Source organism: Staurois parvus, unplaced genomic scaffold (assembly GCF_062004578.1).
Source record: "Staurois parvus isolate SC_StPar_1 unplaced genomic scaffold, SC_StPar_1.0 ptg000051l, whole genome shotgun sequence".
Taxonomy (NCBI): Eukaryota; Metazoa; Chordata; class Amphibia; order Anura; family Ranidae; genus Staurois; species Staurois parvus.
Genome location: NW_028317847.1, coordinates 2,530,000 through 2,542,815, shown reverse-complemented (window position 1 = coordinate 2,542,815; position 12,816 = coordinate 2,530,000). Strand labels below are relative to the sequence as shown.

At 41.5% G+C, this 12,816-nt stretch overlaps 1 protein-coding gene across 1 annotated transcript in view; it reads right to left on the bottom strand.

Moving 5' to 3' along the window:
- Window positions 1-415: 415 nt before the first annotated feature.
- The window catches only part of DBF4 (DBF4-CDC7 kinase regulatory subunit), a 31,343-nt gene continuing 18,942 nt past the window's right edge, over window positions 416-12,816 (bottom strand). Inside the window, exons 10-13 of the mRNA XM_089666296.1 lie at window positions 10,066-10,173; window positions 7,327-7,435; window positions 3,344-3,465; window positions 416-1,942 (exon numbers count right to left, since the gene is read on the bottom strand). Of these exons, the coding sequence (XP_089522422.1) occupies window positions 1,012-1,942; window positions 3,344-3,465; window positions 7,327-7,435; window positions 10,066-10,173 (1,270 nt within the window). The 3' untranslated portion in view covers window positions 416-1,011. The remainder of the gene's footprint in view (window positions 1,943-3,343; window positions 3,466-7,326; window positions 7,436-10,065; window positions 10,174-12,816) is intronic.

Genomic DNA, 12,816 nt, shown 5'->3' with positions numbered 1-12,816 from the left:
AAAACCATGTAATATGAGGTCAAACCTAAAGGAAAAATGAATAATGTATGGAAAATCTTATGCAGGCCATAGACAGCAAATTTATTTCCTGCAACCACAGGACAGTGTTGACAGGGGAATCCCTTCTGCAGAGTCGTGTTCTCTCAGCGGGGGAGTCCATCCCCGCAGGGAGAACACAGTGAATACTGCTAGCGGATATAACAGCCACTGGCAATTATCGCATGTAAAAATCTGGCAGGCTGCTTGTACCTAGGTTGATAAATCAACTTTGATACATTCAGCCTGCCCATACATGGTTCGAATCTTGGAAGCTCCTGCTGAACTGGTCGAGATTCAGTCTATGCCCAGCCTTACTGGAGATTAAGACAGATTTGAGAACCTGCGATCCGGAGTCTACTCTGGTAGGACACATACGTAACCTTGCAGTAAACTTTATTGCTCACAGCACATCTTACAGAGGTCAACCTATTGTTCCACTATGAAGAGTTCATTTGTAGAGTCAAATCTCTTCATAAAAATATACTATGAGTAACCTCTTTGTTGTGCAACTCAAGAGATGCTCAGGTAGGATGTAACAACCCCAGCTGGGAGCAATAATGTTCATTAAAAGATCACATTACAGTGTGTGGCTATTCTTTGGATATACGGATACGAGCTGCAAGAGAGCTGGCTCCAGAAGAGAGGCATGTTGGCTGAACACATGCCCTGTGCAGGGCTAAAGTTTTGAAATAGTTTATAGTAAAATTAAGGATTTACTTGTTATGGTGACCTTGGAAGGGAGTCTAACAAATTGCCTTTAAAGACCAAAAGGATTTAAAAAAACTACTAAAAAAAAACTGGTCTTCCCCCACACAAAAGCATAATCGCCTGTGTGTACTGTTCCTTGTACTAGTATAAAAAGCATTTGTCCTAACAAAAGACTCCAAAATAGTCTAGATGTACAAACTCATTTTTTGGGCATTAACAAAAAACACGTGTATGCATGTATAAAAAAATTAAAATAAAATCCTCCTAAAACCCATAAAACGTCTCAGCAGAAGAACTAGTGGTTGAAAACAAGCACCAATTAAAGTTGTCTTTGGAAGCTGGATGTTCCTTTTTGACATCCATACCACGAGGTAAACCATCAGACTTGCAAGAGAACCCACAGAACTCCGACTGCGCTTCGCTGGTCTCAAATAATGATAGAAGTCTGTCTCTGGGTGAACTCAATTCATATTCTTCCACAGGAACGGACACCTTACGTACAGGCGTGGCAGGGAGGTCCTCCTGTTTCCTCGCCTTGCGCACCAATCCTTTCACCTTTCTGTGCAGTTTGCTGGGGGAGCTGTGAGGACTTTGGTCAAGTAATGCATCTGAACGATTTGATAGACAGGTTGTCTCCAACTCCTTAGCTACAGAATTCATAACTGGTTTAGTCACATGATTAGCACTCAGAGATTCAGAATACAAAGTTTCTGAAACCACAGAACCAGCAAGTTTAATCTTTTTACTGGGACATCCATTTACAGGCTCAGGTGCACATTTTTGGATAGATGTGGAAGCCACAGACATTCCAAGGGTTAATCCTTGTGAGGTATGAACTGGATTATGGGTGCTCTCATTAACAGTTACGGTGTCACCTGCATGAGTTGGGGACTTCTCAGAGTATGGTAGAAAGTTAGGTGTTCCAGGAGGGACGTAAAAGGAATCCGATGCACAAGTATTGTTATCCACAGTCTGAACAGGGCAAACTACAGAATCTTTAGGTTCAGGGCTCTGGATGTTATTGACAGGACAGTCATACGTAGCAGCAACTGGACCCTTAAGCTCAGTTCTCTGTGTGATTTCAGGTTGCTGCCTTACAGATGAAGGGACTTTTTGGTAAACCTGCTGATTATTCTTTTCTGCAATTTCCTTTTCTTTCCCGTCAACAGTCACAGTCGGCATCAACAATACAGAGCTAAAAAATGAATTGGTCATGGAGGGAGGAAATAAATGAAAAATGTTAGTCTAACTAATAATATCTATGAGAACTGCTGAATCATTCAGTGCAACTAATCACATATTGACCTTTCTTGGCAAGCTAGAGGGTTTACCATCTGGGAACCCCTTGGTCCAGATGAGCTAGGATATGGTGAGGGAGTTACTCGAGGAACCCTATCTTTCTCCCACTTTTTATTCAGTTCCACTTCACTTGGAGGTCTGGCAAATAAGACTGATTCACCATATTGGACCATGTCCTGATGCCCCATATATCCCTTTAAAAAATTTTATTTTAAAAATCCTCCATGCGAAGCAAATACTTGATTTATATTTCCACTATCCCACTGCATGCACCGCTGATCTGCACTGTATTCTACACTGCAGTGTCCTGAAATGGAGGGGTTGACGGGAGGAACTATGTATTGGAGACTCCCAGAAGTGTCAGATACGGAAGATTTTTTTCACTGGCTCTCTCATCAAGACAGCAGCAATGGAGGAGCAAGTAGGATGGAGAAAAAGTGTTAACCCTTTTAAATCAAAAGGTAGAGCAACACACACACACACGTTTTAACCACTTGCCCTCCAGAAGATTTACCCTCCTGACCAGGCCATTTTGTGATACGGCACCGCGTTACTTCAAGTCCCTGGACACAGTGGATGCGAACTGGCATGCAATGCAAATTGTATGTCAAGTTCCACCCTATTGCCTGCAATAAGATCAGTCATATCGGTGCGGTTCCAACTTGGTCGGAGCCGCACCGATTTCTAGTACATGCACTATTTTTGGTACAAATTGCATAAACATCCGTTTCAGATGTCTTGCACATTGCACCTGAAAATCGGCATGCCGTCTGACTTTGAAATCGCACGACTTACAGTGAAGTCGCATGATTTCAAAGTTGGGTTTGGTGTGACTGATAATTGTACTAATGACACTGGGCAGGAAGGGGTTAACATCTGGGGTGATCAAAGGGTTAACAGTGTGCTCTGTGTGTTTTACAATGTGTGCTGTGTTGTGTTACTTGGGAGACATGCCACTTTTTATATCTCTGCTGTGTACAGAGATACAAAGCAGCATGTCCAAGCTGACAGATCTGTGGTGTTTACACACAGATCCCTCTCAGCCCTGCCGACAATCACCGACTCCTGACCAGGAATTGATGGCCGAGACCCGGTGATTGACATATCCAGCCACCAGAAGTGGAATGGCTAGGGCAGCACGCACCCCCTACCCAGAAATGCAAAACCACATATTTATGCGATTCTGCGCAGTGGAGCCACCCTGTAGCAGTATATCTGCTATGGAGTGGCTCTTAAGTGGTAAATCTAGCTCTACTGAAATCAGCAAGACAGTGCTCTAAATCTTTGGGAACATTACCTTTTAGTTTGTCTGTATATTGACCAGTCCACAAAGTCAAAATCAAACATGGAGATGATATTATCCACATCTTGATAAGAAGGACTCTCATAAAAGCTTTTGTGTTTCTCACTTACAAGATGCTACAATACAGAAAAAAAAAAATCATGCATAGAAAGTATGAAAGCAAAATTCAGCCATATCTACTTTAAAAATAATTTTGATAAGGGCTAGTTTAGTTTACACTTGCAGCTGAGTGGTAAAAATAGGCAGATGAGCCACAGCTTTACCACCCTCCCCCCCACATTGCTCACTTTAACTTTACATGCCAGCCAGATGGGGTGGCTGACATGCAGCGACCATGCAAAAAACTGTCAAATTCAGTTTCACCAAACAAGACCCATTCAAGTTAATTGGGCAGTGCCGCATTGCTGCAGGCTTTCAGGGGTTAAAAGACATCCTGCAGGCCACATCACCTCCCAGCTGTTAACCACCCCTTAAAGACTAAACTAGTCATGGATTCTGTACCTAAGGGGTTGGTGACAACCTGTCCATTAAACCATACAGATGCATTACATGACCAAATCAGTTGCATTTTTTTGGGGTGACAAATGTGTAAGCAATAAAAAAAAAAAAATAGCTAATTTCCTCACAAAAGAACACCATTTTGCAGGAAAGTGAAACAATTCAGTTATTACAAAAATGTAAAAAAATGTACAGAACTAGGTTTTATGCAAAAGAACACGGTGCAGGGCAAGACATCTAAACATAGCGTCCACTGCTGGGATTTATGTGGGAGAGAATTAGGCTACGGACACATTTTAATGCAAAGACTTGATAGTAGACTGTGGCCTCTAACAAGTCACAAGCGAACTGGAGGAACCAGGTACTTGAAAATCATTTTATTATGAGAAACAAAGTGGGAGCTACATGTCCCCTAGTAAGCTAGAATGCATTTCCCCAACTGAGCGAGGGCTCATTTCTCTTGGTTGGAGAGAGTGGACTTCATTTTGTGAGTAAGGAAAGGATAACCACACTTAAGTCAGATACCAATTGCCACTAGAACCAGGTGTTAGACATTACTACTAGGGCCAAGGAGAGTGAATTAAAAGCAACTTCAGCCAGTAATTGGGGGCTGTTTTACAGATAACAGGTGGGCACTTGGAAACTGTTTACAGTCATCTATGTTAATTTGTCAGAATGGTTTTGTGCTCACCTGGGCTTTGAGGTCCCTTTGTCTGATCACATCTATTACAATCTATGCAAAGCAATACAGATGCTCCAGTTATTGTAGAACGTTAGCCTAGCCTTTTGTATGTCTTGTATATTTGAGATATGTATAGATATATAAAAGCACAATGGCTGCAATGTTTGACAGCTTTTTTTATGCTTTTGATATTGAAAAAATTGTTTGTATTTTCAAATCTTTGGCAACATAAATAAAAAAATCAAAGAACAGATAGTAGGTGGACTTTTAGCAAATAGGAGGCATGTTTAATAAGTTTGCTGCCAGAGTCTGCGCTCTTTATTTTCTTTTTAAAAAGTACTTTTAAACTCAGATGGCCAGACCATTTTTGCAATTTTTCAATTGCTTTTTTTATTTTTCCCTTACAGCTTTCAGATTGTGAAAGACCCCCTAAACCATATATTTTCTGAAAGCACAAGACCAGTAGAATAAAAAAAGGTGCAGCTGATTTTTAAGTCCCCCCGATATTTGAGCAAAAGGTTTATTAGAACGTTATTTTCACTAGAAATACCCTAAAATTAGATACAAACAGCAAATTTCACAAAATTCCTGCTAAATTACTACTAAACATAAAAGTACATGACCTGTAAAATAGAAGGTGCTGATTAAAGAAATATTTATCAAATCGCTATTTAAAAAAGTTAAAAAAGCCACACTAAAATTCTTATTTGCACACAAAACCACTGCATATCTTGCACAATTTCTGCTAAATTCTAACTAAGGCCTTGTTCAATGGGGTGTACTAAAGCCAACGTCCATGAAGGCCCATGTTTACCCACACAGGGATTCCCATTTTTCTGCGCATCCCTGTACAGGCAGTCCTATTCACGTAAACTGGGACATGGCAGCAGCTGCAAGGATAGATCTGACATGTGCGGGTGTAGGTTCATGGCCCCAAACGCAGACAGTTAGATCGGAAACATACACCCACATGGATGTCAAGTTGGAAGCAGTGGCTGTCTTGATGAAGTCTTGCTGTAGCATGCCTCGCGTGAACAAGGCCTTGTTTAGACTTGTGGTTGGGGAGGGGGGGCGGCAAAAAAAAAAAAATTTAAAAAAAATGCATGGTTGAACTGCATTTTTGCTGCCTGCCAAACGCCCCCCCCCCCCCCTTAAAGCAACAATAGGCAATGGACAGGGTGTTCCAGTTCTGTGATGCTGCACGGCAAAGTTGACCCAACGTGTAGTGATGCCTTCCACCAAATACACATTCATGTCAACAGGGAAGCAGTGAAAACACCCCACAACCTCGTACAATGCATGTGCGCATTTGTTGGTAAAATGGGTTAACAGGTGCTGAGGAGACGTTGCTTCCTCCCCATCTGTCAGCCACTGGAGTGTGAACTGAACGTTGATAGGGCTTCAAAAAGGCAAGGGAAAGTTAAAACACATTTCTAAATCTACCCTTACTAGGTTTATTTTTTACAACTTAATTTTACACTTTTACTTTTTGTTGGGGGGGGGGGCTTTGGAGAGACATCAGGGGTCTAAAGCCTTTAATGACTTTTTTGAAACAGAAAGGGACTGAAGACAGTCTTCTTCCTCTGCAGCCTGAGCTGCGCTGTAGATTAATAAATAGGCATCATCTCCTATTTGTTCATAAGATGAAACATAGTACTCAGTTTATGAATGGAACATGGTCAACACTGACACATAGTAAACCGTTCACCATGTGTCAGTGATTGTTGAATACAGAAGCTATTTGTACTGATTGCTGTCTATTCTTTCAGAAAAGAAAGTGGGCTGCTAAACAGCCCCCCCCCCCATACCCCGTGCTAAAAGATCTGTCAGTGGCTGCAGCCGGTGGAAAGGGGAGGAAGAGCTGGCTGGGAGAGGGGACCCGGACTTCAGGGAGGTGGGTCATCTATTCTAACAAATGGATCCTCCTCTGTGGCTGCCTGGCAGGCAGAGGAGGGAAACATACATTTTATCTGTTAGCATTGGCGGGTGGAGGGAGGATCAGGAGATGCAGGCCAGAGAAGCGGTAGGGGAGAGGGGGTGTCACATTTTAGGTAAATAGCCCTAATAAGTGGCTTATCAACCACTGATCAGAGCCATCAGTTTGTTCAGCAGCATCTGAACAATTCTGCTTTATTTTCATGGTCACTGAAGTGACAACGAGCTTATGGCAGAGGAGGAATGCAGGTCTGAACAGGCCAGCTACAAGCAGTGGTGTAGGTCTGTATGCCATAAGGCAGCGAAAGAAACTCAGGTGGCCAGACCATTTTTTGCAGTTTTTCCATTATTTTTTTCCCCCTCAGCTTTCAATGTTGGTCAAAGACCCCTCAAACCATAAATTTTCTGAAAGCACATGATCTGTAGAATAAAGAAATGTGCTACCGATTATTTTTAGGTCCCGCAACAGTTGCACAAATTTTTATCAATTCCCTAAACAAAGTGAAATCATTAATGTATACATACACAGCAAAACCTGCAAAATTCCTGCCAGATTTCTTCTAATATAAAAGCTAAAACTGTATTGAGTGAATGAATAAATACAGTATGTGAATGCTAAAATGTGCCTTTTTATGAAATTTAGAAAAAGTGCACAAAACTGTAAATAAACTATTCACTCAAAATCTGAAGTTATTTTTCACTTGCAACTTCAGCACAAAGACAAGTACGCAAATATGCAGCCCCACGGAAAAAAGCCCAGTTCAGTGAGGCCGCATATTTGTGTGACGTCGGCATCAAGGGGTTAACTTGTGGATGAAAATCAGTGTTTCCAGGAGACCTCACACAGCTGTACAGTACTTACCTCTTCAAGATCACCATATCTCTGTAGGCAACATTCACAGTATCCAGGTTTCTTCTCCCTCATTTTACTAAGTGAATTATTTACAACATCTCGCCAAGTCTTGTTTGAACTGGAAAAGAAATAAAAACAAAACCCCATTATCATACCATTTAAAAAAAAAAAAAGGTTTAAAAAAAAAAAAAAAAAATCACACTTCCCTAGGTGGATTTATTCGGTCCTGATGCTGCATCTGTCCCCACCAACATGAAGGGTGAGAACTCAACGATCACATGACTGCTGAGTTCTCACTGCTGTTCTGAGCAGAGTGACCTGTCAGTCACCGCTGCCTACTCTGCCCCACCTCCACACTCACTGGAGTGCTGGACTGGAGGGGGAGGGAGCAGCCGGCTCAAACTCAGCAGATCGCTGAGAGGCTGAGCCTGATGCCACTCCAGACTCAGCATATAAATGTAATTTCCGTCTGTTGCTTTGTTCCTAGGTTATCAGCATGAGTCACTTCTGACAAGTTTCCCACACCAACAAATAAAAATAGTGAGCGGAAAGGAAGCTCCAGCACACAGCCTGTGATTGAGAGCCTCAGCTCTGTTCCTTTGGGCTGTATGAAGGGAACTGTCTCTTCAATCAGCTCTTCTCACTGACCTCTGCAGAGTAACTTCAGCTCTTTGCCCCTGATTTCTGAAAGCTCAGACAAGCTGTATAAATTCTGCATTTTGAACAAATGTGAATATACTGCAGATAAACAGGTACAACTTATGCAGGAGGATTGGTTTCCTCTGTATCACCTGAGGCCAGTTACTTCACTGGAGATAGATATAGGTTTACAACCACTTTAAGAAACATAATTCTAATAATTCAAAAACTTAGAAATTTTAAATCTACAGTTGTGGCCAAAATTATTCAACCCCCAATGCTGTAAAGGGGTTTAGGGACTATAGTGTACATTTGGAATTGTATTCAGAATCAAATCCTACAAGGACGTTGTAACTACCCAAATGCAACTAAAATGACATCAATTGTTTATGTAATACAGTAGTAAATGGTTCTTATGTGGTTTCTTCATTGCCACAATTATTCAACCCCTTAAAGACTACCACTCTGAAGAACAGAGGTTCATACAGGTGCTTTCCATCAGGTATTGAAAACACCTGTGGATGTCACCGAGCAGCAATCAAGCATAATAAGCACCAATTAGGCAGCTTTAAAATGACTGTGATACTCAGCTCCTTCTAGACATTTACTGGTGTGGTTACAAACATGGTGAAGGCAAGAGAATGGTCCAGGAAGACAAGAGAAGAGGTGATTTCTCTTCACAGGAAGGGCAATGGCTATAAGAAGATTGCAAAGATGTTAAACATACCAAGAGACACCTTAGGAAGCATCATTCGCAAATTCAAGGCAAAGGGCACTGTTGAAACGCTACCTGGTCGTGGCAGAAAGAAGATGCTGACTTCGACTGCTGTGCGCTACCTGAAGCGTAGAGTGGAGAGAAGTCCCCGTGTGACTGCTGAGGAACTGAGAAAAGATTTGTCAGATGTGGGTACAGAAGTTTCAGCCCAGACAATAAGACGCACACTGCGTAATGAAGGCCTCCGTGCCAGAACTCCCAGGCGTACCCCCTTGCTGTCTCCAAAGAATAAGAAGAGTCGACTGCAGTATGCCAAAAGCCATGTGGACAAACCACAAAAGTTGTGGGATAGTGTTCTGTGGACTGATGAAACAAAATTAGAACTGTTTGGGCCCATGGATCAACGCTATGTTTGGAGGAGGAAGAACAAGGCCTATGATGAAAAGAACACCTTGCCTACTGTGAAGCATGGTGGAGGGTCAATCATGCTTTGGGGCTGTTTTGCTTCTGCAGGTACAGGGAAGCTTCAGCGTGTGCAAGGTACCATGAATTCTCTTCAGTACCAGGAGATATTGGATGGAAACGTGATGCAGTCCGTCACACACCTGAGGCTTGGGAGACGTTGGACCTTTCAACAGGACAATGATCCCAAGCATACCTCCAAGTCCACTAGAGCATGGTTGCAGAGGAAAGGCTGGAACATTTTGGAGTGGCCATCGCAGTCACCAGACTTAAATCCGATTGAGAACCTCTGGTGGGACTTAAAGAAAGCAGTTGCAGTGCGCAAGCCTAAGAATGTGACTGAACTGGAGGCCTTTGCCCATGAAGAATGGGCGAAGATACCCGTAGATCGCTGCAAGACACTTGTGTCAAGCTATGCTTCACGTTTAAAAGCTGTTATAACTGTAAAAGGATGCTGTACTAAGTACTAAGATTGAATGTCACTTGGGGGTTGAATAAAACTGATAATGCTGTGAGCACAGAAAAGACATTTGTGGTTATTTCATTATAACTGTTATGTTATATTTGTCTGACCTACAAGTGCCTCTTTAATGTAAATGTAAGCAAGATGACTGAATGATCAAAAGCAATGTCAAACTGGCCAAAACACTCAATTTCAGTGGGGGTTGAATAATTTTGGCCACAACTGTAAGTAGTTATAATCTGTAACAATAGTTTTTGCTACAACGGTTAACCTTTTGTTGTGAAATATTCCCATTTTAGAACAGGCATACTAAAGAAAAGAAAATCATGGCGATGTGCTACAGACAGTAATCTATACCAATCACTTCATTTTAGCTTAGTCAGATGAGCGGAGACATTTGATTGGTAAGTACCAATTTTTACACATCATTACTGCCCTTGCTTGGTATCATCGATATTTAGCGGCATACCCTTGCTTAGCAGTTGTGGCTCTCTTTTCCAACGACTGGTACATCTTGCAAGTTGGAGGCTGGAAAGATCGGAAGAATGGAAGCACTAGATAGAGGGGTCTGTACTGGCTGGAATAGGAAAGTAATTAAAAAACAAAACAAAACAAAAAAAAAAAAACACAACACACGACATACATTTTATATACACAAAAGATGCACATACTAATACTAAATATTGTATTTGTCCAGCCCAACAGCAGTCCTGTCTTACACAGATTGAATGCTAGGTTTGTTCAGCAGAAGAGTGAAGTATTAACGAGGTAAAGTGTCTGGCGGTACCACTTAAGTGGCATTCCAGTCACAGCCAAATGCCATACCTACTCACACCCCCATTCTAAGACTATTGTATCCAGTAAAAATGGCTAAAAAGCACCAAGGACCACACCAAGCAATGCCTCAAAGGATGGTAGAAAATATTAGTACACCATCTGCCACTACCGCTGTCTCACCTTACTGTAAGTCTGTGTTATCCAAGTAACAAAAAAAAAAAAAAAAAAAGACAAAAAAGCCTTTAGTTATACTTTTAAGCGTCTCTAGTATTGGCCAGATGGGGTAGCCTGGTAAATAGGGGCTGAGTGAAATTCCACCAAAGTGGGTGCAAGAAACATTGTTCCCGTACCAAGCAATTTCCACTATAACAGCCAAGAAATACCCTAGTAATGAAACAGACTAAGACTTATTGCAGCCTGATGGCTAATAGAATACAATTTTATACAGAATTAAGATTTCCTTTACAGACACATTGGACTATATCTTGTATGCTTTGCCCATTTAGTGCACTCGGAACTAATGTTTTCATTACGTTTGCATTCCTTAAAGTCCTGATTATAAAATTAGCCTGCCTATGTAACGCCCCTTGTAACCACAAAAAGTACAATTGTAATATTAATGTGATCGCTACGTAATCATGTGTAAAAAATAAAGTCAAAAACTTGCCGAACAAACAGAACAGTGATTTGGAAAAATGCAGAGTGTCTTTGTGTCAGCTCCCTACTGCAGATGGTATTAATTTGGAACCGCTAATCAATATGAGGATAGGAGTTGCCTATTTGTAAAGTTTTCAGTATGAATTTCCAGAACAGTGTCCAATAAGTTGTGGCAAATAGACTCATCCAGAGAGTCTAGTGTACGTAATAGGTCCTATATATCATGCTGAAAGTATAGTTGCAGTACTGCAGGGATCCTCCTAAAGTAGAATATTTCTGGGAGAACCTGTGACCAGACTAGACAAAATGGGGTGCAACCTGCAGCTCACCCAGACCTATGGACTCCGGAGAATGGACTTCAAAAAAAGGGAAGAAAAATATCTCCATGTTAGCTACTTGCACACATTCTGTGCAGAAGGATAATAGCAATCCTATAAAAAGGAATAAGGATTTGCCCTAACAGTAAGCACAGAAAAAGCAACAATGTCAAAAGTTAATTAAAGTGTTTCTAAACCCAGGATCCTGCATTCACTATACTGGTCTTCCACAGTACACAGAATATGGAAATGCAATTATTTTAGTAAATAACTATAAAACTGTTAAATACCTTTTCTCAGCAGTTAGAGCACTCTAGTGACTTATATCAGTGTCCAGCCATGCACTGATTTAAGCGAAGAGTTTTCATTTTGCTCTAGGAAGATGCAGAACCCCTGACCTATGTCTGGACAATGCTGATCGGCCCTGTGTTGATCACATGCACTCTCCCAAACAATTTTTTTACACAATGCAGAAGATTACCCCTTAGGTTCCACAGTGAGTATAACAAGCATGTTTTACAGCATATACAGACTGATATTACTTTTGTGGGTTTAGTAACATTTTAAGGTTAGAAAATCAGGGGAAAAAAAGCCTAACTAAATTTAGAGATGAAATATGGCAAATCCAGGGAGTCAAAGTCATGGATCATATTTTTTAGCATAGCTTTATGACTCCAGGAACACCTGTAGATTGCATTCAGTGTTTAATCCATGTGGGGCAATTGTAGCTAGCTTAAAAACACTTTCCTTCTAAAAGAGGAATGTATTAAAGTAACCCCTGCGTAATGGTAGAATGAGAACAAAAATACCCTTCACTCGCATTCCATTTGGTTTCCCATTATGATACTCACCAAAATGCAATGCCAGTGGGATGATCTCTTCCTTCAATACTGCAGACATGTTCACCAATGCGTACACGGAGCTGCTGCTTTGTCTTCCCTACAGTACTTGTTGTTACAGGGGCATTCCAGCATATAGATAAGACAGGTAGTGGAGCAGTTCGTAAAGTCCTTAATCTTAAACCTTTTGGATCGGTCTGCACTGGTAAAACATCTGTCTTATCTATATGCTCAAACCTGGCAGTGACCACATGCATTCATTCCTTCAAAAGGTGGTAAACTTGTCAGACAGTTAGTTACTGTTCTTTTCCTCTGAGTGCACCAAGTAGTCTAAGTTCTGTGCCCAGCGTGACACCATTTGGGGGGCGCGGTCCCACAATCTCAGCTAGTGCCAGAGATTTTGTAAGGACACCCCAGTGTTTTGTAAGGATGTCCCCCCCTTACCTGTCCCCGTTGTGAACAAATTCTCATTATGATCCCAGTCGGGATTTCCACAGATAAGGGAGAGTCAATTAAACTGGCCCTATCAATTCCCCAGGCTTTTTTCTTTGCCCTTCTAATTGTGGTGGGAGTAGCCTCTCTGACCCTCAGTACATTTTATCTGCCTTTGCTCGAAAATCACTATCCAGT